General features: G+C 41.4%; 1 protein-coding gene across 2 annotated transcripts; it reads left to right on the top strand.

The window, feature by feature from the left end:
- The first annotated feature begins 306 nt into the window (after window positions 1-306).
- Window positions 307-26,853, top strand: ptprea (protein tyrosine phosphatase receptor type Ea). Of its 2 annotated transcripts, XM_080517712.1 has the most exons (20): window positions 307-400; window positions 13,011-13,088; window positions 13,726-13,822; window positions 14,317-14,390; window positions 16,324-16,460; window positions 17,486-17,576; window positions 18,169-18,245; window positions 18,432-18,468; window positions 18,561-18,658; window positions 19,557-19,676; window positions 20,345-20,508; window positions 20,737-20,872; window positions 20,977-21,126; window positions 21,897-21,990; window positions 22,211-22,287; window positions 22,384-22,518; window positions 22,703-22,828; window positions 23,528-23,679; window positions 23,790-23,925; window positions 24,030-26,853. In XM_080517712.1, the coding sequence occupies exons 2-20, from the start codon at window positions 13,016-13,018 to the stop codon at window positions 24,102-24,104; spliced, it is 2,049 nt and encodes a 682-aa protein (XP_080373838.1). In that variant the 5' UTR covers window positions 307-400; window positions 13,011-13,015; the 3' UTR covers window positions 24,105-26,853. The 2 variants fall into 2 exon arrangements, with proteins under 2 accessions (XP_080373838.1, XP_080373839.1); XM_080517713.1 differs by lacking the exons at window positions 307-400; window positions 13,011-13,088; window positions 13,726-13,822 and adding an exon at window positions 14,051-14,182.

Here is a 26,853-nt window from a genome sequence, read left to right as displayed (position 1 = left end):
GTTTCATAATGCTCCAAGGTCTCATTACTTAACAGCCACCTCCTGTGGATAAGGTCCCTACTCTCTTCTCTTTCCACATACTGTTTCTGCTTCACACCTTCTCCGACATCTGTCTTCTCCTCCACATCTGTCCGCCGTTGTTGTGGTGTTTATTTGTTTAACCTGTCCTCTGTCCTTTGCAGACATTCAGTACCGCACCTCAGCTTGATGACCTGGTGGAGGTGAGCTGAGGAGCAACGACTGGATCCAGGAATCGTGAGCAGCCCCGTGTCACTCTGCAGCACCTCCGACCTCTGTTCGAAGACGGTGACAACAATGTGACCACTGGACTCCGTCAGAGCCATGTGACCTGCTATTATGGATCTGAGAATCAGCATACATTGAATCAACCCTCATCCAGGTAAGAAAACAAACTGGCTGCATTGCACACATACATGAATACCATTACATGCATGGGTACAATTCAATTGCTGTTTTTTCTTTTCTTGAAAATGTAAATATTTAATATTTAGTGTTAACTGGAGACTTTCCAAGTGGATTGAATAGTATTTTGTAGATACGACCAAAACATATCACAAAGTCACTTTTTCCTTGTCATATTTAGATTTGATTGCTATACCTGAAAGAAAAGGACTCCTCTCATGACGCTCCTAATTGTTTGTTCCTGGAAAGACATTTGAATATTCTGCTTCATCGCTTTAGTGATTACAGAACCAAATGAGATGAGATGAGATGAATGTGAATCAGTCATTATGAATCTGTTGCCAAACTTTGTCCAAGGTGTCAGATGTCTCCTCATTATATAGTTGTACATGCAGTCTACAGTCTCCAGTGTCCTCGGCCTATTCTTCACACAGATCTCCTCATGCTCTAGTTAAACTCCAGCCATCATCGTGCCCATTCTCCAGTTCTACCTCCTCATCCAATAGCACATCAGTCTCGCTGGTATCTACAGCCTTATGTTGGTATATTGTTACAAGAGCTGAATATTAGAACATGAATATGAGAAAACCTGACTTTTTCATCCCTGTTTTCTTGAAAAAAAGTAAGTCATACAGTATTATATAATGTCCCTCATCAACTGAGATAGTTACACTGTTTCTGCTTGTGGTAAATTACGCATTCACACACATGGTTTACTTCTTTAATTACACATTTATTTTCCAATTAATGCAAGCCGTGCACAATGATGAATGGGAATTTCATGAAGTTGATTTCATTTCTAAAGATTTTGTAGCAGCACAAACCTCTCGATGTCATATCCTTTCCTGTATTTAAAATTTTCACTCATTGGATTTGAGTATTGTCGTCTCTGGCAGGCTTTCTAATGACATGTGGAGGTGTGTGTCTGTGATAAAATATGGACAAAAGGAACATGAAGCAGAGTAGAAGAGGAGGAAGCTAAATCCATAGTCAAATACAGAAGGAAAGAGAAATGGGAGGCCATCTGTGTGCGTGTTAAAATGTGTGGCATGGTCTGTCCAGCTGTGTGTGTGTGGTTTCATGTGTACGTATCTTATCCAGGGTGTTTGTCGGGAGTGTGTGTGGCTGTCTTGAGCTCCTGTTTCCCCTCTGGAGCAGAGTGGTACAGGAAGACTGGCTGGTTGGCTGGCTGCACAGGAAAGGAAACAGTCTCTATCAAACAGCAGATGGAGGACAACATGTGCTTGCACTGCAGAAACACACACACACACACACACACACACACACACACACACATACACACACACACACACACACACACACGCACACACACACAGAGTCCTGTACGCTCACAAAACTACGTGCAAATACAGTGTCTTTTATTAGGAGTGTGACCCAGAATCATACATTGCAAATGTCAGCTATGAGAATCTGAGGCCCTCATGGAGTTCAAGTTGAATGAAAAAGAGAGAGGACACCTTTGTTTCGAATGAACGTTTAAAAAAAATGTTTCTTTATATACTGCAAGGACACTTTTTTTGGCTTCAAGGTTGTTCGGCACTCTTAACTATAGTGAGAGCTTTTCTCCCTTCATTACATTTCTTTATTATGTAGTGCTGAGGTTTCCTGCTGCTCTTTGACCTTCAAATTTCTATTCACTCCTGAAAAAAAGACCTGGATCAAAAAGAAGTGGTGCAAAAGGATTTTATTTTTATTTGCAGTACATTGTCAGAATGATTCTCTGCATCAAAACAGTGACATGAAAGTGAGTTTATGTTTAAACTTGTCTCATTGAGCCGAGTTTAAAGAGTTTACTTCCCTGTTTAGTTTTCCTTCTCATGCCACATGTATGTGAGCATAGCTGATGTCTATTTTTGTGCAGATCGAACAATGTTGTCTGTGGCTGAGATTTATTGATATGTCGTGTGTTATACTCGCTCCTGTGTGTATTCATAATATCTGATGGCCTGCCTGGCTCCCGCGCGTCTATAAAGAGTTATTAGTGAAAGGAAAAGGTCTCCCCCACCATCACAGCCCGCTTCACAAAGCTTATGTCAGAAGGGCTGGAAGTTGCACTTCCTTTATCCAAGAGGGAAGTGAGCACTACAAGAGGCCTGTGACTATGGCGAGTCATTTGCTCTTCGTGTGGACTGTGTATGTGAGTGTGTGTGTTTTTGTGTATACGTGTGTTTCCCATTGGTTTAACAAGCCTACTTAGGAGGGAGGACAATGAGGTTCACTATGGTGCCCAAGCCTCCATTAAATGACTCATATTCCTATAGAATTCAGGCGGCGACTGAACAACAGGGTTACACAGTCTTAATCAACAAAGTGCTGCTCAGAATGTGCTCTGGCCGTGATCCTGCTAAAGAGGATTGTGTAAAATGTGTTAAGTCGAGGTTAGCAATCGGGTTTGAGGAACACAATACCTGTTCCTCCATTTCCAGTTTGTCCTGTGAGAAAGGCCAGCGTTTATGAATCTGCACTTTCTGCATCTTGTGAATAATCTGTGCTAAAATTGGCCACCAGTGTTCCATGCCGTCGAACATTAATTGTAATATTTCAAGAATTCAAGCATGGTAAACCAAGATTTCAGTGATGTATTGTCTTTATTATCAGCCAAGTAGCATTTACATCAAATTCATACTGACATGGCATATTTGTAAAAAAAAAGAAGAAAAAAACAACATGCCTGCTGAAGGCTGCAAGAATTGTGTGTCCTGAGAAGCAAAAGGCTTGAAGGCCTAAAGAGAAACAGTGTAGCAGTGAGGATTTCAGGTCTTTCTGCAGATGTGCCAAATAAAGATCAAAAGGAAGTCAATTGTTGCATTTGTGGTTGCAATGAAAACGTAAGTAGGTTAAAATTTGAGCCGTAACCACATTTTCAGTGTATTATGCACCAAACGTATGCAAAAATACATGGCAAATTTGAAATGCTATTAATTTTTGACAATGTAAACATGTATATCTCTTTTACAAAGATATCTAATTAATACAGACTTTTAATATTGTGGTTTATCTTGCGCTTTTTTTCGAGGTGACTCAAAGCACATACAGAAACCATTTTTCATTCACACCAGTGGTGGTAAGCTACATGATAGCCACAGCTGCCCTGGGACTTGCTGACTTGCCGACAGAGACGTGGCTGCCATTTCGCTCCTACGGCCCCAATATGCGTGAACCATTCATATGAGGCAATGACCCAACGACAACGACGTCAATATAGCAGGATTCGAACTGCCAACCATTCGGTTACTGAGCGAGCCACTCTACCACTGAGTGCCATAGAGAGAAATGCGTTTATAATACCTGTTGTCTCTGGACTTGAGAGGGAAGCACCGGGGCTGTTATTGCTGAAGATGAATAACAGCCCCTGAAGTAAAGGTTTTTGCTATGGCAACTGGAACTGTGTAATAGTAAAACCTTGCTTCCCCATGCAGACAGTCTGGGGACATGTTATGAACGAGAAGACACAGTCATCATATCCCCTTTTTAAAGACTCTTTAAAGTGAAAGGTTTTATAGTGTGTGTCTGCACCAAGCAGACATGCCTGTACAATCTCTGCAGCGCAGCAGAGACAGCTTCTCATCCTCGCAGCATGGGTCGTTCAGTCAGCCCTCCTGGTCTCTCATCTCCTCCTTCCTCCTCTCCTCCTCCTCTCTTTTCCTTTCTCAGAATCAAGTGGCTTTTTGTTCTCCTGCAGCGGCGCTTATCACTCGTTTCTCCACCACTGCCCTCTCTCTCACCCTCCTCCTCTTCCTTGTCTCTGGTAATGAAAGGATTTTTTTTTTTTTTTAGAGGGGGGGTTGATCGTGTCCGTCCTGAGCATATCCCCAAGGAGCGTGGGCATCTATCTCCGCTGTGTATGAAAATGGAGGTGCTGTGGAAGACCCTCCCACCCCCATTTCACTGGAGGGTGTCCTTCAATCTCTCACCAGAAGAAAATCTTTGTGGACTGTCATCATTACAGGCTCTGACACCGCAATTTATTCAGAATCACTTGATTAAAGTGGGCCGGTTTGTCCTGCAGGATTTCTCAATTGCCCGTCATTTCTCTGCTGGATAACATAACATAAATATGAGCCATGCGCCATCTGGAGAAACTGTCTAGTGGGTCGTAATGTGCTCTGAAATCACACTTGCAGATAATAACTGAGTCAGCTGTTGTGATTTAACTTTTAACTTTATTTTAATGTTGTCCCTTAAACACTAAAGCAAATTTATGGTCTATTCAAGAGGTCCTATACCCATCAAATTGACATCTATATCATTTATCACATTATAGTTGTTAGCCAAAATTAGCCGCAATCTTTCAATTAAGTAAAAAGGATCTCTGATTTCTTGTATACATCCAATGAGGGGCAATGCATCAGAAGAACTCGCTGCACTTAAACTATCTATTCACTGTCTGTGTTGCACAACCTTCAGATAAAGCATGGCAATGAAAAACGAATTATCCATGAATTAATATTGTTTAGATAATGCAGCCAAAGGCAGATACTTGCAAATAATTCTCATAGATATTCCCCAACAATGTATCCTGGGAGCTCCAGAAACACTGCGTGGTCGTCCTTTTTTCTATGTTAACAGAAGGAAGTAGCTTTCTTTCTTCTCATCTATGTGAATCAACGTCTACCTCTGACTATACTGGACAACAGCATGACACACAACAACAAATTCTCCATGCACTGTTCATAGAATGCCTGTTCAGTATAGCCTTAGGCCCTCAACAATAACTCTACAAGTGGGCATCTCATGAATAAACTGCTAATTTAACATGTTGACCCTCTCCCTGTAAGAATCCTTCAAACTGTTGGGCTCCCAAATTATTACATCATTTCTTCTCATGTCTGTACATCTCTCTGTATTGCTCCCTTCCTCTCTACACCCCTTTTACACTAATACCTGTTCACAGCCGAGTTACATGTGTGATAATGAGAAGTGTCACAACGCTGGTGTCACCATTTTCTGCCCAGCTGTAATGCATTAACGCAGACTATCGACGGCTCGGATTACAGGCAATAATTGCTCTGCCTCGGAATAATTGAAAGAGGGGAGGAGATAAATCCCAGAGGTGTCAGGGTGAAAGAAAGATGGATGCTGCGGTGTTCGACGCTGTCAGGTTGCGAGGTGTAAGGGGCGAGGAGGAACATGATGAGCCCCTCACAGGGAGATTGCCCTCTGCCAGCACGTTTTGGATGAGAGACAGCGAGCGAAATCACTTCTGCCACGGTGGTCCTCGCACTGGCATGTGTACTTCTGTGGGCAGCTTGTGAAAACCTGTGTTTATGGACACGTGCAAATCTGTGGATCTGAATTAAGTTTAAAAAAGAAAAAAAACACCTACCGACTCCTTACAATAATATTAAGGGTGGCTGAGGGTGCATGTGTTTGGCACACGCAAACACGCAGATTTAATGAGGCTCCAAGAAGTTGACTGAGTGGGACTTCTGATGTGGTGTTTGTGAGAGCAGACATCAGACTGGAGTAAATATTTACTACCAATTATGCTCTTGGTTTTCACCACCAGAGTGTGACTGTAGCCTCCAAACGCAATAAAAGCAGACAACATTAACTGGTTCACTAAATGAGAGTTGCGCTCAAATGTTACAGTTATGGCTGGAATGTTTTAAGAGGATTACGAATAATCGCTTCTGATCTTGTACTTTGTTATTTTTAACTAATGTACGGCAAATAAAAGCTCTTGTTTTAACTGTTTGGATGGTGGTACTTTCGAAAGTCAGACGAAGAAGCTGCCAGATCTCAGTCAACAGCATGTTTTCACCTAAACCTGGCAACCAACCACAATATTTTTCCCCCTTCTGGCATTGGCTAACAGAGCCTTCCCTGTATTCCTGTGCAGTAAATGTCTCTCTTCTGCATCAGTGTAAACCAGTGTCGTAAAGTGCATGAGCACATCTGAATGTTCTACTCCATGGGAGATGTTACTTTTGTCGCAATAGAGGTGGAAGGCTGACACTGCGGACTGAAGCCAGCGGGTCCCCAAGGTCATTACCACTGCCACAGCGTCTGGGCGCCCCGGGAAGGAGGCAGGAATTGATTAATGACAACGCTGGGAGCACAGGAGGGGGGTTGAACCCACATAGGGAAGTAAGCTGTGCTGCAGAGGTGGAGTTGTTACTGTAAAACGGAGCTATAGATAGTGTTGATGTGAGATACTGCAGAGTGCGACACAACGCTGAACTACTTGTGTTAATTATAGTCATCTTCAATCATCGACCCTGCATCCTTCAGAGCAATTTGCTATTTAGCTCGTTAATTTCACTCATGTTTATTACATAGGCACTGAAAAGTTTCTAATTGTACGTTTTAAAACACTTCACTGAAAGTAGAGTCTTATGCTGTGTGCAGGTATATTAATGTATCATTTCCATTCTTTTATCAAATATCCGAGGTCCTCAGGAGCAGTTGACTCAGACAAAAGGATGCAGATTTGAGGTTCTCAGGCTTTCATTGAATGTGTTTATGCTGTTTTTTGGGGGGTTTCTTTTGCCTTTTCTTGTGTTAAATAAAGCAGACGGGTTCAACAACCCACAGGTGCTCTGCTGATTGAAGCGCTGCCGCTGTGGTTTTCAAGAGAACACACTGGGAGGCACACATTTACACAAATCTCCATTTTTTTAAGTTTAAAGGGTTTAAAAACAAAGCCCTAGCAACTGAGGGCAGATTGGAAAGTTACTGCCAACAGCATAAAACAATGCAGCCATCATCTGAAGACATTTTGATGTTATAACATCCAAATACAAAGGGGAACCTTGACTCTAAGAATATATGCGAGTTGTTTATACATGCTCTGAATTCCCCGTCGACGCTAAACAATCGAATCACCAAAATCTTGTTGAAATATATCCATCCATCTTATTTAATGCTTTATCCCTTTCATGGTCGTGGGGCGCTGGAGCCAATCACGGCCAACTGAGGGCGAAGGCAGGGTACAGAGAAATACAGTCTTTTTATTTGTACGACTTTTCAGCAGAAGCCTAAGAAATAAGCTCAGTTTGAAAAGGTTGGATTTGAGTGCATGGGAATTTGGTGGACGCATTCAGAAAGAATCAGCGCTGTTACCTCGTAGGCTACATTCTATGGGAGACAGTCGCACATCTGTGTGAACAGATGGACATCCCAGCACCGTGTCGTCAGTCAAGGCTGTGAATGTAGTGCACTGTCCTTTAAATAGCTAACTCGCTCCAGGTTTGCACACTGCAGCTCCCCAACGTCTGATAGCACAGAGACTCTGAAAGGTGGTGTGAGGCTGACCTCCAATAGAAACCTCCTCCTAAACCCAATCTGTGGTCAAAACGGAGACATTTTGATGTTGGAGGGCTGCACAGCAATTTTCATGGTAACTGCATGGGGATCTCATTCAAAGAAATCTACCAATAACTTGTTTTTATATTATATATATATATATATATATATAAAATTGCTTTATAATTCTCATAATACAACTGAAGACTGGTGAGTCTAAATTACTTACACAGTATAACCTGAATAAAACAATATAGAATATGGATGATTATAGAATGCAACATTACAACACTTTTGATGACTAACAGGAAATGATACAACTATTGAATTATTTAAAAGACCTGGTCACACATCGCACATACAACACACCTACTCACACATTTTCTCCTCACAACTCCAGCGCCTTGTTTTCATATTTCTGCCGTAGTAAACAAAGATCACAGCTCAAATGAAAAGCGTGCCTCACTTGTTGCTTCTCTCTCTGCCTCCTTCACACTCCATTCTTTAGTATCGCCAAGACAAATAAAAACAACATATTAAAAAAAGACCTGCAGATCACATGTTAATTTGTGGTTTTCATGGACTTGAAATAATCTGCCTGGAGGAACGCTCTGTTCACAATGTTCAGCGCCGATGTTGAAAACCACAAGCGAACATGCACAGTGCAAAGTCAGCTGATTTGTCCTCAGTTGTACCTCAACCTGAATCAATTCAATTTTAAACTCTGTGATAGGCCAGTTTTGGACTTTTGTTTGACGCCTGATATACATGATGTATTAATTTAAATCAGTCATTCAGTGAAATGTGTTGTGAACAAAACAATGATGCCATATTTCTTTTTAATAAGCCATCTTACAGGTTTTAGTTATAAAAACTTTGTTGCCCGAAGGGTAAACAGTCTCACATCTTTTTGCTGTGAGGACACAATGTGCCTCCTGCCCACCCTGTCGCATTGCCCCTACACCCACAACCCATTTTCTAAATTCCCCAGCTGATGCATCTGAAGGGACAGAGTGGCTCTGTGCCCGGAGAAAGCACATTCAGTGGAACGGACAGCACAGGGAACGCCGCATTTCCTGTCAGACGCAAAGTCAGCCACGTTTCCCGTCTTATCTCGTAATTGTAACAAGCTTGTCCTTTCTGACGGTGAGGAGCGTGGGGCTCATTAGGGAGACAATTGTAGGGAGCTGCTAGGGTGTCATTATGTCACTTATGTGTGTGTTGTTTTTTTTTTTTTAACTTGTAGTATGGGAATGATGGAGCAGGCAAACACAAGTCCACAGAGAGAAATCTGCCTTCCTGTAAAACAAATCACGTCAAGGAGAAGCGTTTATCAGCCTGTTTGATTTGAGACGAGCTTCACTATGAGTCTGTATGCCTGCATTGCCTTTTTTTATGTGACTATAAAGAAATAGAAAGGAACTTTGCAGTGGCCTGCTTATATTCTCTTGTGCCTGCCTGTATATTCCGACATGCTGATGTTTGTGTCCAGATTTCTATTTGCATGCTGTGAGATGTGCAGGTATGCATAGGAGGCAGGTTGTAATCAGTGTAGATGCAGTGGTGACTCACACAGTGCATACCAGGTGTTGGAGGTTTGTTTGAACAGATAGACAACATTGGCTGAGTGTCGACATGTTCAGTGTGACAGGATCAGAAGCAGGCATGTGACATGATTCTTTATTCATACCTTTCAGCTATACACAATGTTTGCCATGTTTGGGTATTGCATAATCAGATTTATAGAGAAAGGATAGACTGTTATTGTTTTTAGTTTTGATGAAAATGGATCACTGTTTTTAGCCTATTCACTCTGTGTCCATCCATCTTTTATACTGCTTTATTCAGCTCGGGTGTCACTGGACTATGGGCTAAAATAGAGTACGTAGGTCTCCAGTCCATCACAAGGCAAACACTGAAACAGACAATTCGGCCACCGGTTAAACTCAACCACATGTTTTTTTGGACTATATGCGGAAACCCGACTATCTGGATGAAACTTACCTCCACAAAAGGGGAACATGCAAACATCGCCAAGTTTCTCACTGTGCCGCCCTACTCTCTGTCCTCAGGGTGTATTGCTGTTTATCTTAATGTCACTCATGCAGGGAGCACAACTAATGTGGGCTGTCGCTGTTCATAGTCGATGATCATGGCGTGAGTAATGATAAAAGCCGAGTGGTGTGTGTGTTGTCGGGTGGTGGGGTGGAGGAGTTGAGCTAAAACGAAAGAGAACATCAAATAAAACAGCACATCAAATAAAGCTTTACAACTATGTTTTCCTGTTGAAACTATTGTAATAATGTCAATAATGTTCACAGACTTTTACTACTTTTATTGTCAAACTGTCAAAAACTGTCATTCATATGCGGCCTGCCTGCTGTTCACAATTATGTTTTATTTGAAAATATGGGAAATTTTGCTCTTCATCACCCTTTGTGGGATCAAATGGTGTATGAGATGGATGTAGTTTTAACAGGTTTTATTGTATTGTATTATGGTCCAAAATTACAATTTCTTTGTATAAAATGTACTTTTTTAATATATATATGTTGCAGTTCAGCTTGACAGCACATCAGGAAATATTGGATTTTGATAAACAGAAAGTGCAAAAGTTTCTTTACATTAGGGCTTTGTCAGAAAAAAAGCACATCTTTACTACTGTAAATGTATTAACACACACTCACAGCTGTACACATCTGCTTAGGATTTGCCCCTATTCATGCCAAAGCAGCCAATGGTTTCAGTTAAGCATGTTTATTTTTGCAACACTCAGTCTGTATTCGAGTAGAGTTCTTGATCTAACAGCTAAGGCTTCCCTCTCTGTGGCCCAGCATGACACCTACCCAGCATGACCAGGAGCCAGCTCTGTGCTCAGCTTGGCAGCTTGGATCACACCACTGAAATAACTGGCCTGTGTCGTTCCCCAAGACAATACCCTTCCCCAAAGCGACGCACAAATGTCTCCTCTCGCAAAATAAGGACGCCTCAGAACTTCCCCGGAGCTGACATTATCCCATGACCTATTTTCATTATGGCTAATGGTTGGTGACTCGCTGCTGAGTGCTAAATGGAGAAAGGACAATACACAGATGAGTGCACGGACAATGTGACGATGACTGTTTGACCAGCATCTGACCCACGCTTGACAATGACAATACGAAAAGTCTAATTTGAGACTTGTGCTCCCGGCTGTTTAATGAAGAATTTAGAGGAGCAATTGGGAAAACATCACGTACACACTCATAAAAGGTGGTTATTAGCTGTGTCAAGGTCCATTCCCCATAAAGACGGGGGGTGGGGGGCTGTGATTTCTTCAGAGATGTAGACGAGGTCAGGCAGGAGACCACTGCAAAGATAAGATGGAAAAAGCTGGGAATCAGGAGTTGAACAGGCTGCAGTCCCTCAGGAGTAGCTCAGCCATGTATGTGTGTGTGTGTGTGTGTGTGGGGGGGGGGGGTTAAAGGGTAAAGCACGACAGGGTGACATCTCCGGTGTGGAATAGAGCCAGAGACCCTGAGAGACACTCAGACAAGAAGCAGCAACACTCAGCCCTGGGGTTATAGCTTAAAGCGTTGGGTTGGATGTCCCTGCTGGGCCATCGCACGGACAAACAAACGGACAGAAACAGGAAGCATAGAATTTGGTGCAGCTTGTGTGGCGGAAAGTCCCAAATGACTCCACATCACAAAACACCAAGCCATACACACAGACTGCAACTCTCAGGAATCACAAACTCAGCTCGATATACTCCCCCTCATCTGAGCTTGTGACATTTAAAAGAGAAACCCTTCAAGGGGGGGGGGGATTAAACCTTAAGGAGTGCTGTAGAAGGCTGGTGAGGGGGACGACTTTGCTCCTCCTCTCTTCTCCTCCCTCATTATAATTCTCTCATCAGTCTTCCCCACGAAGCAGGGGCTTGACATGTCAGGGTTTATTAATCGCTCCAGGAAATATTATTGACCCGAACCTTCTGCAGACTCTCCTGCTGCTGCAGTCAGTGTCTGCGCACTGCTGCCTCCACATTCCTCCGGTGCCCTGCCTGGACACATTACAGGACACTGCGGCACAGCGTGGAGGCTTCAACACACTGTCTTCATTGACTATGCACTTGGCCTGGCCTTTCTGTTCACTGCAGCTGCAAAGCACCATCACCACCTCTCTCTCTCTCTCTCTCTCTCTCTCTCTCTCACACACACACACCTGCAGCCTTGGGGAGAGAAAGCACACTCCGCTCTGCTTCATTATGGCTTGATAGCAGCTTTGGGTTGCTGCACTTTGCTGAGATTCCAACTTTTGGTGTGCTTTAGTGATAAAGAAAAAAACTAAACAAAAAACAAACCTTCAAAGCTGCAAACATCTCAAGGCTTATTGTTTTTTTTGTTTTTTTTATCTTACCAGCAGCTTCATAAAGAAGATCGCGTCAATCAATGTGATGTGAAACCCAGTCTGAATACTCAAACAAGGAGGATCGATTAGATGAGATGCTTCTTTATCAGCCTCCTCTTCTTCATTCTTTTATTAAAAGAAAATGAAGGGATGATCAGAGCTGGGGGGGGGGGGACAGAGCCGGACATGTAGGTGAAGCCTCTTGCTGTATGACTCTCGATTTGAGCCTCATAATCTGATACACACAATTTAATTTGGCTTAAGCACTCATTCATAAAATGATGCCAGATGATATCTCATGCTTGGAGTGTGCATGCGTGGGGATTTCTAACACGCAACCCTCTAAAACGCCACACATGCAATATCCTAGAAATCACTCATTTTGATCACAGTAACAGAAGGACACCAGCTCTTATCAGCTTGAAGTGGAACTTCCCTCTCTGTCTGATAAGACGTTGATGAGCGTGTGTTTTATCGTGGTCAGAATTGCAACATTATTATTTGCAAACAAACATGCAACCATAGCCCAACTTCCTCTTTCTTTTCAGAAAAAAAAGTTATGTGAGGCTTCTTTTTTTTTTCTCAATGGGTCTGATGAGGAAGCCTCCTAATGTGGTAATGTTTTTCAAAGGCTGGAGTGTTGCGCCCCCTTGTGGAGGGGTTGGCCACTACATCTGGGCTTTCCAAGATTACTAATGAATGGCCAGGATATGATTGTGTTGTTCCATTGTGTCTGCACGAACTTTGCACCGAGGAGCGCATTCCTGAAAGTGGCCGTCATGAATAAAGAAAAATGCTTCTGAAGTGTCAGTAGCTTTTGTGCTCTTTCAATGGCGATACTATCCTGCGGCTATGTTGTCATTAATCCTAACTTTGCAGACATGTCTGGCTCCAAATTTAATATCCGTCTTCATTTTGTTTTCCTGCAGCCACAATGGTCCCACTTCTGTTTTTGGTGGCAACCACAACATCATCCAATTCCACGGGCAATGGCAACCATACACAAGGTAAGAACAATGATTACAAGGGCGACCCAGCATGTGAGGCTGAATGTCACGCAGCAGTTTTAGATAGCCGTGAAATCGGATTCCTTGCGACTGCAGCCATCACTTTAGCCTAAGATATGATTAAGATGCATCTTCTGCAGTGCGTGCATCTGCTTGATAATAGCTTTGTTCGACAACCTTGTTATTACCAGATCACAATGAACTTCAGCAGACCTGCACAGTAGTTTAGGGCTTATTTTACATCTTTGTAAACACAGCTGATGTCAAGCTGTGTGACTGTGACTCTTGGGTGAGTTGCCCCTTTTTTTAGAGCCTCGGATTTTGTGTTAGAATCACCAAATGGACGTAATACACGGATGCGTATTTCTGGAGGAGAAGAACTCTCGCAGCCAGTTATTAAATCAGCTTTGAGGCCATGCAAGAGCCGAACACGGTCTCTGGAGAGAAGGCAAGAGTTGCTTTGCCTTGCACTGCCAAGTATTGATTTGATCAGGTCACACAGTGTAGACATGACTTTAACAAGTGAATGCAGCTTAAGCGTTTGCACACTATGAATTGGAGGCCTTGCTCCCTTTTCCTGCTTCTTTGTTGGCGGTGCTCCTTGACCCCCCCAACTCTGCCTCTCCTTCTTCCTCAGAAGACGTTACATTCCCCAGCCGCCACATCCTTCCCACCGTGCTGGTCGTGTCCCTGCTGCTGCTCATCATCGCACTGCTCGCCTGGTACTTCCTCAGGTAAAAAAAAAACAAAAAACAAAAATAAGGACTAACACACCTCACCTTGCTCCCTCCTTCCCTTCCCTTCCATTCCCTTCCCCTCCCCGGGCCTCGCTGACTGGCTGTGAGCCAGGCTCAGGGGGCAGAGCTCGGGGTGACAAACACTTCCTCCTTTTAGTCATTGAGGCGGAGCCCCGTCAGGAAGTGCAGCGAGCAGACTCCCTCTCTCGCGCAGTGAGAACAGAACAGGCTGTGACAGAGGAGCCACACAGGCAACTTAACTGAGTGGGGAACTACTTCTCCGCCACATTCAGACTTCATCTCAGCATTTCCAAGACATCAGCTAATGAGAAAGAATAGCTTCTCAAGCTTCAGATGGTAGGATGGATAAATATCTGTCATCTAAATTCTGTCTTGTGTAGAATCATTAGATTTGACTTCACAACGTTTCCCTAATTTATTGTGTATAGTCATTTCTTTCTCGTCCTAATGCATTTTTTTTGTTCTTGCAGGTTAAAAAACCAGAGAAAAGCTGTCGTCACAACAGTTGACAAGAAGATACCAAATGGCATCTTGGAGGAACAAGGTAACTTTCTTAAACATAATGAGATGGAATAAAATATGTGACGACAAGGAGCTGGCAGTAAAAACATGCACAACCAGGAGACATGCACAGAGATATCTATAAAATATAGAGCGTTTTAATGTAGTAGGAGTTGCAAATGATAATTAAATTTGCAACTCTTCATGCACATTTTCCCAGCATGGCCTTGTGGTTAAGTTTAATTTCCTGTGGTTACTGCGGAGTGTTATCTACACCCTCTTTTACAGCTTTTGGAGTGTCTATGCAAAGTTACGACACAGCATCGGCAGCCCAACGTGACAGTTTTGAGCTGCATGTGTTTGTACCAAGCTGATTTGTGTGATGTTTGACAGCAGACCTCACAGGAAACAGTATACGTGGTGGATCTGCAATTGTTCTTTAGGAAGTCATTCATCTCACAGAGGACATTGTTTTCTTGCTCGTAGGCAATATAACATTGGTATATAGAGATGTGGGGAATATATATTGTCCAGAGGTGGCAGGAACACATAATATTGGCAGATCATAATAATGTCACATTTTTAAAAGATATCATATTTTTTCACTTTTATACAATGTGCAATTCATATACATTTAGATTTAAACAACAATTAGTTTAAATATAACATTTTAGACATTCCAACACATTTGTTTCCATATATGGCTGTTTTTATTCATACTAAGTAATTAAGGTGTACACAGATTGATTGAAATGTGCATTTGCTTTCGATTGTGCCGAGCGAAACTTGTATATGGACACACTGACAGTGTTTTGTGAATATAGTTGTATCAACATTAATGCAATGCTATGTTTAATGACGCTATGTGTGAAGTGATCTGGTGTGTGTATTGTGTTTTTAGAGCTTGGATACAGTTCTGAGTCCTTATACACCATTGTACCACCAGGTCAGGTATACAGGGTGTCGGTATCAGGAAGCTCGTGTTACTAACACTCTTTTAATACTATTCCAACCTGTATTTTTTTTCCAAATTATGAATGCTAACAGTTTGCAGAGTGGTGAAAAACTCCCTGGGTTTCTTTGGTTCTGTAACACCTGTACATGTACTCCTTCTTTATGGAGTTCAGACACACACCAATCTGTCGCAATGTTTTCAAGTTCATTTATAGAAGCTTAATATGCTGTTTTAATTCAGTGATTCCCAACCAGATGTGAAGGGATGCAACTGCCAAAGGCGGCATGAAAACTTTATTGCTTTTTAATATCTTTAGACATAATAATGACCCGGAGGCTGTGTGGTAAAAGGATGCAATGAAGCACGATAGCCTGAAGAAGGAAATATAACGTTAAAAATGTCTGAAAGTAGCATTGGATGGTCAAAGCAGATAACTGCTGATTAAATAGTTGAAGTTGCAATGCAAATGAAATTGATTACAGTTAAAAAGGATGAAAAGTAAAAACACATAAGTTTGAAAATGAATCAATTGGTTATATTTAATGTTGCTATCAATGAGAGGATGTGTTTTAACTGCTCCATGTTTGATTTCACCGTGAGTTCAGTTAGCCGGTAGTTCAGGCCTCAGACCTCAGTGGGATTGGAAACGGCTCACGTCCATGACCTGTTGGCCAAGTTGAACTTATTAGTTTCAATCAAAACCATTTTCAATCTATACATTTCAATATTTAAATAGTTGAACTTGATCAAGAAGAAGCTCAGTTCTTGTGATAGGATTGCGTTTGAAAAAAGGTTGGGAATCACTTTTCTAATTCAACCCAATTATTCACCTTTGACTCTGTTGTTTAAGATGGCAACACCTCACTAGAACATTAATGTCCTTTATCAGTAAAAGATCAGGTTGAAAGATGATCGATCAAAACTTAAATCAGTAATTCTTTTTTAACACAACAAATAACCCACCATGGAAAAGTCACACCAAACCAGAGTTGGTAACTCCACTGCTATCGCTTCCCCACAGAGCAACAGACGGTGGTCCTTCTGCCCCGATCCCCCTCAGCCTCAAAGACCTACTTCCCCATTCCAGTGGACCACCTCGAGGAAGAGTATCGGCTCCGCTCAGCTGATGACGGCAAGCTCTTCAGGGAGGAGTACAATGTAAGCAACACACACACACACACACACATACTCTCTCACACACTCACACGGGGCTTGTGTTTGACCAAAGTGCTGAAAGTGGTGTTTACGTCAGGCATCTGTTGAGTCACAGTCATCGTGGCGCAAACATACTCCATGGTTTTTAGGATTGCTCAAACATTGTTGGTCTGAGCTTTTTGTCTGTCTCAGCATTTCTGGGCTGTGTTGACTTGATATGTTTGGAAATAGGAGGTAATCTGTGTTATTTAAACATTTATCTATGGAGGTTTTTCCTTCAGTGTTGTAGAGCAGGGGTTTTCAAAGTCTACACTGTGCCCCCTCAACTCTCACGCCACACATGCGTCGTGTTTTTGCGTGCGCATTGAAAGATATTTTTGTTAATAGATTTTGGCAGGTGTTTGAAAAAGTTATAAAAAAAAAATGCATTGTGTGCAACCATTGCAATTCTTACACGGGTAAATATATCAGCTTCTCAGATTTGTATGAACTTTTTTTTTTTTAAACAATATTTTTACATCTTGATTCCGTCACGTGAGTAAGGAAAAAATGGTATCATATCTACATTGGTGTTAAAGGGTTTTCCCCCAACTGAGGTGTGATATACATTTTTAGGAGCAAAGTATATTCACACCGTGACTTATCTATGTATTTTTATTATGGAAAACTACTGTAGTTGTATGTGTCACATTGTCCGTGACACATGTAGTGAACCTACCCACCCGCATGTATGAAAAAAATACCCCCGGGTCTATTTGCATCCACGATTGAGGATCTGAGTCAGAATAAAGTGCATGGTGCAACACATAAAGTATGATTTTATTCAGACATTTGTCAGCACAGACAGAGGAAGCTGAAGTTCTCCGCTTTTAATGGAGGGCTGTTTACTGTAGGTAGCAGAGGAAGTGCCTCCATCGAGGCTGAACAAAGCCCTACATGCTGCAGAACACAATGCCCCGGCCCTGAGCTGCTGACAGAACATTTTTCAGTATGCAGCACTATGTAAAAACTGTAAATTTGTTTTGCAGTCCTTGCCAGGAGGTAATGCCCAAGGGACTTATGAGGAGGCCAACAAGGACGAGAATAAGGAGAAGAACAGATACCCCAACATCCTCCCCTGTGAGTTCGCTTTCTGTTCCTTGAAACTCGGGTTTGTTTTGACGACACCTCCAGCTCCAAGTTTCCTGTGTGTCTCTGCACATGACCTTCATGTGTGTTTGCAGCTTTTTTCCAGGTACAGTGTCAGAATATGTATTTATTCAGAATGAAACCCTCTGCTGTTTCCTCACAATTGTTCCTTTTTAAACTTGTAGTTCCTGTTTTATTAACATGTTTTGTTATCTATTATTTCACCTGTGGATTAAATGATTATATACAGTTATTTCCTTCAATTTTTTTTGGGGGGGGGTGCTTTCATCACAAATAATATAGTGTAAGATAGCCTGTTTTTTTGTTTTGTTTGTTGTTTGTTGTTTTTGTTTTTTTAAGTCAAACTTGCACAGAATTTCCCACAAAGCCTTTATAAAAAAAATCAATTCACAGTCTTAGGCAGTTGAATGCAACCTCTTCACGTTTAAATCTAAATGCTAATGTTCGGTACCACCTGGTTGTAGTTTTGAATTAATTCCTCAAAAGCTGCAGTCATTAATTCATTAATGAAGCTCTTGGCAAGAAAGCAGATCACAATTTACAACTGTATTTTCACTGACAGATGATCATTCCCGAGTGGCGTTGACCCAGCTGGATGGAAATCCCTGTTCAGACTATGTGAATGCTTCTTACATTGATGTGAGTCTTGCTTTGTTCCTTTCTGTTTTCTGTTTGATGACAGTTTTTAATATGTAAAAGGTTCATACCTTTAGACTCTTGTCAGTTGTGCTGTCTCAAAAGCTAAAGCTGAACATCCTGTAATGTAATTACGAGGCCTTTTATTTGCTCTTCTTTGAACTACGTAATGCTATTCTTTTCTCACAGGGTTACACGGAAAAAAACAAATTTATAGCTGCACAAGGTAAGTTACTAACTTTCAGGAAAAAAAATAACACAATCTGTGAGCATTTCATGTCTTAATTTATGTGAATTATAATGGTTTTTGCCTCAAAGGTCCAAAGGAAGACACTGTGGCAGATTTCTGGAGGATGATATGGGAACAGAAAGTAGCGACTGTTGTCATGTTGACAAATCTGAAAGAAAGAAAAGAAGTGAGTGATTTCAAGCTCAAGTTTTTTTCTTATGCCTGAAAGATTTTGCTTTCGTTTTCTTCTTGAGTAACCATGAGGCAAGGCGGTGTCTGCCAAAGAAAAGGTGTGCTTCTAAGACTCAAGCCAGAAAGTGAATTTTTCTTGTTTTGTTTCATAGCGTAGTCAAAGAAAAAAAAACGGAAAGTTTTCATTGGTTCAAATTAATAGTTTAAATTAAATTCCACAGCATGATCCCAGACCCGTAATCTGCCCTCTGCCATTGGTTTTTCCTCTTATCATTGACGCTCCTTCACTGAACAGTGAGAGCGGGAGAACTGCACAAAGGATCAATGAAAAGGGAACTGCGGATGACTGTGGATGGGTTGAAATCAATGGCTATATAATGTCTAATAAAGTCTTGGGCAGTATCATAATCACCCTGCTAAGTTAGATATCGAGTGGTTTCACCCTCTCACTGATACTCATCTGGACTGGCTGAACCTGAAGCTTGTGGGCTTTTAGTGAAACTAACCGCGATTTAAGTCACTTTGTCTGGAAACATAAAAAAAAGCTCTCAATTTAGGCACACCCTCCTTTTCTTGAAGGTCTATTACAGTGTGTAATAATAAGTATTTTATCTGGAAAAAATGTTTACCATTGAAAGTAACCTTTATTGATTTGTCATACATTTCTCACATTTTGACAATCTTACAATGAATTTTAAATGAACAATATCACTCACATGTTGACACAGGAGAACAAGAGGAAGGTTTGTTGTACCATTAATTAGTTGAAAAAGCATTTTGCAACCATTTATGTTGTTTGTATAACATACGTGGGTATGAAAAGAGGTAAATGTGTGTAGAGGTTTACGATTTGTGTGTGTAATTGATATGCAATGTAAATAATCTTTTTACAGGACAAGTGCTATCAGTACTGGCCAGATCAGGGCTGTTGGACCTACGGTAACGTGAGAGTGGCAGTCGAAGACTTTACTGTCCTGGTGGACTACACTATACGCAAGTTCTGTGTACAATACGTAAGTTTTACTCGTGGCTTTCAGTCATTGAGTGTTTAAATTCAATGAATTGTTTGGATTCCTTTTTGATCCATCCGTCTTCAACAGGAATGACAATCATACACGCTCATATTAATACTTACACTCAACTTGAGGACACCTGTTAACAGTCAGTTAACATGCAAACTCAACATGAAAGGTATGAATAGCATTAGAAAACGTCTTCAGAAAGAATAAAGAGCTTATGCAGCGCCCCCTGGTGGTGCATTGGATTTTGACCTTGAGTGTTGGGGGCTCCAGGTTTCAATCAAACTTGTGGCTCACACGTCAGCGATGACTTACTGTGAAAGAAAGCAGCCGAATTAGCACAACATAGCATAGCAAGGTTTTGTTTATGTTTCTGGATGTCATCAAATGTCATATAATTATCTAAAGTGTGCAGAATATTATTCTCCTACTTTCCTGCTGAAGCCTTGAAGGGCAGGCTAATATCTGTCCCTCACCAAACACGTCAATGAGCATTTTGCCCAACATGATACCCAACAGCTGCAGATTGTGTGCAGCGTGTATAAGAGATACAGTCACAGCGAAGCAGTAAATGTGCCAAGGTTAATCCTATCTTGTATTAAAGGTTGATTGTCTGGCAATAAAAGAAAGACTTTAAGGAGACTTGTGATTTTCTTCTGCAGCAAGCCAGTGACGCTGCTAAGACTCCCCGTCTCGTCACTCAGCTCCACTTCACCAGCTGGCCTGACTTTGGGGTCCCGTTCTCCCCCATCGGCATGCTCAAGTTCCTCAAAAAGGTCAAAGCGGTGAATCCCCCCTTCGCCGGGCCGATCGTGGTCCACTGCAGGTACCAAAGAGCTGAGCTGCTTGTTTGTATAGAAGGATTCCTGTGGTTTCAATTATCCAATTCATTCCTGTGAGTAAACACTTTGTCTGCTGAGGTTGAACACATTTTGAATGACCATGGGAAATCATGTGTTTACGACCACGCGTGTCTTTTTGTTTCGCTCCTGTTGTCTGATAGCGCGCAGCCGTCAGCTGAGGACTGAGGTTGTTGTTTGTCTTGTGTCTCCAGCGCCGGTGTCGGGAGGACGGGAACTTTCATCGTAATCGACGGCATGATCGACATGATGCACCCGGAGCAGAAAGTCGATGTGTTTGGGTTCGTCTCCAAGATACGAGAGCAGCGCTCACAGCTCGTCCAGACAGATGTGAGTCGGATCCAATACCCGCCATTCCTTTTCGATATGCAACTCATTCAATGATGAGTTCGCCGGCTAACCTGCAAATGTTTTAATGCATATTCCCACCGCAGATGCAGTACTCATTCATCTACCAGGCGCTGCTTGAATACTACCTCTACGGAGACACGGAGCTGGATGTGTCGTCTCTGGAAGGACATCTGCACAAACTGCACAACACTTTCAACGACGGTGACCGCGTTGGCTTGGAGGAGGAATTTAAGGTATTACCCCTTTATTTATTTACTTTTTTACTTTCTGATTTTTAGACACAATTGACTGTGGACCCATGAGCTGCAGCTCCCAGGACGTTGCACTGTGACGGCCTGCTGGTCCTAGTATATGTAGGTTAGGCTAATTGTGAATAAGAGGAATTTCTCCAACAGGATCAGTAGCATTTCTCGAAATGTATTTGAATATCACGTCTTTTGTCCACAAATTTGATTGATGACCAAAACAGACATGTAATACACGCAGAAGCTATCAGTTTTATTGATCAGTTTTAGAAAATAGTTCACATCCACTTATCAGAAGTGATGGGAAATGCTTACATGGTCAAATTTGATTTAATACATTTTCTGTTTTTCGTTTATTAAAGTGCGTTTCTTCCAAAAATACACTGCAGTCTGGCTCCTTGAAACATATACACAAACAATGAAAATTTTTCATTTGAACATATCAATAGTGCATATTTCTATGAAATTATCAATTATTGGATTTAGTTAAGACAGGTAAGACAGTTGTTGTTGTTGTATATATACAGACTTTATTTTCAAAATTTAACAAGAGGAGTAATATTTGTATAGATCCCACCATCGTAAAGTCTGGCTTTCAACTCGAATTCGATTGTTAACAAGTAACTTGGAATTCTTGTTCAACTTTGCAGCCGTACAATGATTTTAATCTGAAATAATAATCTTTATTCAAAGAGTGAAGCTTATTTTGCCTTTAAACAAAAGCACGTAGATGACTTTGACTATTTTCTTCCGTATAGAAACTGACCAACATGCGAATAATGAAGGAGAACATGAGGACGGGGAATCTTCCTGCCAACATGAAGAAGAACAGAGTCCTGCAAATCATCCCGTGTAAGACGATAACAAAGAATATATATACAGAATTAACTGGATACTTGTCTCATTTATCAAGTTCCAGCAATTGATGTGCTCCAGATTGCGTTGCCTCCAGCCAAGTTTAGAACGTGAACATATTTATGTTTCTCTCAGTGAGCTGTTATTTCCAGACTGAATCTCTTTCACAAAGCCAACTTGTTCACATCTGACGTCTGCGTTTGTGTCTCAATTTCAGACGACTTCAACAGAGTTATTCTCTCCATGAGAAGAGGACAAGAGTTCACCGACTACATCAATGCATCTTTTATAGATGTAAACCTCTTCTTAAATACCTGCTTACAAATATCAACGATAGTGCTCTTTTTGAGTAGCCATAAAGCTAAAGCTCTTTGCCTCCGTGTGTCTCAGGGTTACAGACAAAAAGACTACTTCATCGCCACGCAGGGCCCTCTCACACACACGGTGGAGGATTTCTGGAGAATGGTGTGGGAATGGAAGTGTCACTCTGTTGTCATGCTCACTGAGCTCCAGGAGAGGGAGCAGGTAAGTTGCAGTAGCAGTCGGGCCCTGAGTGATGGCTCTGATAAGAAAGTGGCGCAGCAGTGCAGCATCAGTGACCCCATTATTTTTTGCCTGATTCTCAAAATTATGCATTTTTCATTCATATTAAGATGCGGAGTCTGTTTACCTTGTTGAGAGAATTCACATAAGTGTCTCTTTTTCGCAGGACAAATGTTGTCAATACTGGCCCATGGAGGATTCTGTCACCTATGGAGATTATGCAGTAGAGCTGAAGGGAGACACTCTGTGTGAAACCTTCAGTCTACGAGACTTGGTACTCACCTTTGTCCCGGTAAGCAAATTCACTTCACGCTATCACCGAAGGCAAATATACATGCCGCCTTACTGCTCCATTCACGGTTACAATGGCATCAAATGACCGTTTTGCTTTTTCAAGTGCATACAGCAAAAAACTGTTTGTAGTTCCACCACAATGGTCTTAAGTAAAATTGCTGAAAACAAACATCCAGTGGATGATCTTCAAGATGCATTTCCTCAGTCATTAAAATGAATAATGCAACAATCTAAAAACGTAATTTTTTAAAAATGTAGTTTGTCTGTCCTGCTTGTAAAGTAACTATGTTTAACAGTAACAGAATACAGTGTAAAAGAAAGAAATTACAAGCTTTGGCAATTCACGAATCTTGGAAGTTCGTCTTTGTAAAGTTACAGAGTTAACCTGGTCGTCTTACGATGCTGCAAAACCCCAAATGAATGAACAAAGCATCCAGAGGAAAGAAAATGTGGTGGACAGGAAGTGTTTAGGGTTATGAAGCGGGAGCCCCCCCCCCCCCTCTCATACTTTATTAAATCTGACCCTCCTCATCACTCAGAGGCTCGGCAGTACATTCCTCCCATCAGTCCGCCACTCATCCACTGCACACTTAACCTGCACTGACTTCACACCTGCTTTAATGCTTTAAGCTAAGCTAATAAATCACATTTGAAAGGTATTATGATCTCTCCTCTGCCCGCGCATTTCCTCTCGAAGGAGAAGCAGACAAGGATGATCAGGCACTTCCACTTCCACGGCTGGCCGGAGGTCGGCATCCCGGCCGAGGGGAAAGGCATGATTGACATCATCGCCTCGGTGCAGCGGCAGCAGCAGCAGTCTGGGAACCATCCCATCGTCGTACACTGCAGGTGCGTCCAGCTCCTCCCGGTGTGGTGTATATAACAACGTCTACATTGTTACAAAGGCTAAATGGAGGTTGTTTTTTTTTGTTGTTTGTTTGTTTGTGCCTGTGCTGCAGTGCTGGTGCAGGGCGAACAGGTACGTTCATTGCACTGAGCAATATCTTGGAGCGAGTCAAAGCAGAGGGCCTGCTGGACGTGTTCCAAACTGTGAAGAGTTTACGAATGCAGAGGCCTCATATGGTCCAAACTGTGGTAAGAAATCGCAGCACGAATCCCAAATCATGTCAAATGTTGTTGTTTTTTTCATTTAACTGTTATCATCTAACACGTCTCGTCTCCTCTCCTCCCTCTTTCAGGAACAATATGACTTCTGCTACAGGGTGGTACAAGACTTTGTCGACATTTTCTCAGACTATGCCAATTTTAAATGATGAGAACTGCCTTAAACATGATTTTTAATGTTGTTTTCTAAAGGTTTGTCGGTTTTATGTGTTTTCTCTTAACTTTGTCAGATGATCTTCTATTTTGCTATGCACTCGTCCTACATTAACTCCAGCTCCTCTCTCGCTGTAATATACGGTATGTCGGTGGATGTAAACTGTAAATGAGATAAGATTAATAATGTATATTTCACACCATGTATGATAAATACTTTGTCATCCAGTGTTGTTTCAAAGTTGGTCTCTGATTCCAGTTTTGTTGTATAATATTGTACTTTAAACATTTATCTAAGTGTAATTTTGAATCGGCCACATAATATTTTTAAAAGTTATTGTAAATGTATTTATGTATTGACGGAGACATTCCTGTCGTGACCTCGGAGAACATAAGAGGAATGTTAGTATTTGTTTGTTAGGTTTTTTTGGGGTTGATTGTGAACATGCATCCCTTCATTTGTTGAAGACTTCTTAGATCAGAGACGATTCTCAAACTACTTTCCATTGAGCCCATTTACTTGCACACTAAAAATCTCTGGATTCATCAAATTATTCAAGTTATCATGTAAACAGCTGTGAAAATGGCCAATCTTGATTCCAATCTGACATGTTATACATGTGATCTGATTTCTTTATTTATTTTCAGGGTAAGCGTCAAACTGTAGAAAGCCAAGGTGACGTAGTCAACAACATGAGTGGTCGACACCAAAATTATTTTACACAAAATGAAATGCAAATTCTCAACATAGCTAATGTCCCTACATATGCCAAAAAAATTAACCAATTATTAGATTTTTATGGTCATGTAAATGGGCTCTATAGCTTGATGCTACATGTCCATCATGAAATGATAATATACGTATTCAGTGAAATATTGTTGAAAAAAGAATTCAGCCATAATGTTTAAAACATAGTTATGCAACAAGGGATAAGCTGATCATATCCAGGTTGATTTTTTTTTTTTTATTATTATTTTTCAGTTTGATTCAGGCAGGAGTTTATTGGTTATTCGCCACAGCCTGATGGAAAACCATTCAACTGGTTTTGTACCTCAAGAAGTGGTATGCAACTGCATTTAACATGGATGTAACACGACGACACTCCGCCTTTTGTCTGTAGACAGCAAAGAGATTTTTGCTAAAAACGACTGCACATTAAACAAAGCACATAATAACCGAGCCTTTCGCCAAGAACCTGTAATATTGAAGAGTATGTTAATTGCTTTCCTTGTATTTATAAATGACAGACTTTTCAAGAAATTAGTGCCATATGTACCTTTTCTGAAGAAATAACCATAAGCTGGAGGCAGAGTATCCAAATGCAGTAGAGTCAGTATGTTCATTTTATGATGCACAATAAAAACACAGAAAGCATTTAAAGCATAACTACATCCCTGAGCCTTGCAATGGCAAAAACCATAACAAACAAATGGTGGTGCTTCAGTGCCTGTTTAATACCAGACCGTGAAAAAAAAACCCCACATACTATCACAGCTAATGTTCAGTATGCTATGAAGCAGAGTTTCTTAACATTTTTTTGAAGTTTTCAAGTATAAAGTGAACCATTGCCCATGCAAATACTAACACTGTTGGTTTAAACAGAAGGATACTGGTGTAGTGGCTGGTGCTCCTCGTAGTGACAAGTTCCCAGGAGGGACCATATAAGGGCAGTTGTTAAGTTGTTGGTTCTTGGGGGGGTCAAGGGCTGCACAATATTAAGAGAGCATGCATTTATTTTGTTGATTAGTGCAATACCAACATGATATGTGATCATTTCAACGCTTAAGTTAAAATTAGATCAACAACTTTGCATTTGGAGATAATTCATTTAAAATGGTTCTCTTTCTCTTGCTCCCGATTTACACCAATTGTGACTGAAACTCTTTTTTCCCCCCACCAGTTCCAATCAACAATGTTTCAGAAGTAAATGGATTTAAAATTGAGTTTGTTGTTTTTGCTAATTGACTTTCGACTTATGGCCTGCAGCCACCAGGTCTGATGTCATTTCAAAGCAATGAACTGAAATAAGCTCCGTCGTCGTCACAATCAAGTGATGTGTCGACATGCAGAGCATTAATGAAATGACTGTAAATTTACAGATATTGTGCAGCCCTATTGGAGGCCTTTCTGTCCTGTCCATACATACATTCTCTCTTCATTCATCCATTGAGCTGTGATTGGGTCCAGCAGCCCGTAACCTCCTCCAGGGTTATCAACAAGAACAACAACAAGACCGGCTCAGGTCTTCAGGTTATCACAGTATTTTAACTGAGCTGGATAGCAGTGATGTCTCTGGTGGAGTCACGGCCTCATTGTTGAGAATCACTGCTTTAAAGTACGTGGGTTCATTTGACGTTGGTAAAAATGAGAGGGGAGAATGTTTCAAACTGCGGGTTCTCGTGGACGTATCATTCTTTGCAAAGTGTCTGAATGTCGAGCAACTTCTCTGTGTATTTCTTCTGAGGTAGTAACTCCGATCCACGTGGTACTCCCGACATTAAACAAGTGGTTTTGTTGACGCTGTGTGTAAATACTACATGACAAAGTGCTGATGTTGTGAAAGTTGCTGAGCAGCCAGAATCTGTCAAGTGATTGGTCTTCAATTTTTTTTTTTTTTTTGTGTGCTCCATGTCTGTGGGAGATGTGAGGTGCAGCACAAGAAGAACCAGACTTAACAAAACAATGCGAGCCTTATTTTCCCAGGGCTTCTTTTTTGTGTCCTTGGAGAGCTTTTGAGGATAATG

Source organism: Blennius ocellaris (genome assembly GCF_963422515.1).
Source record: "Blennius ocellaris genome assembly, chromosome: 21".
NCBI lineage: Eukaryota > Metazoa > Chordata > Actinopteri > Blenniiformes > Blenniidae > Blennius > Blennius ocellaris.
This window is presented reverse-complemented; position numbering and strand designations above follow the sequence as displayed.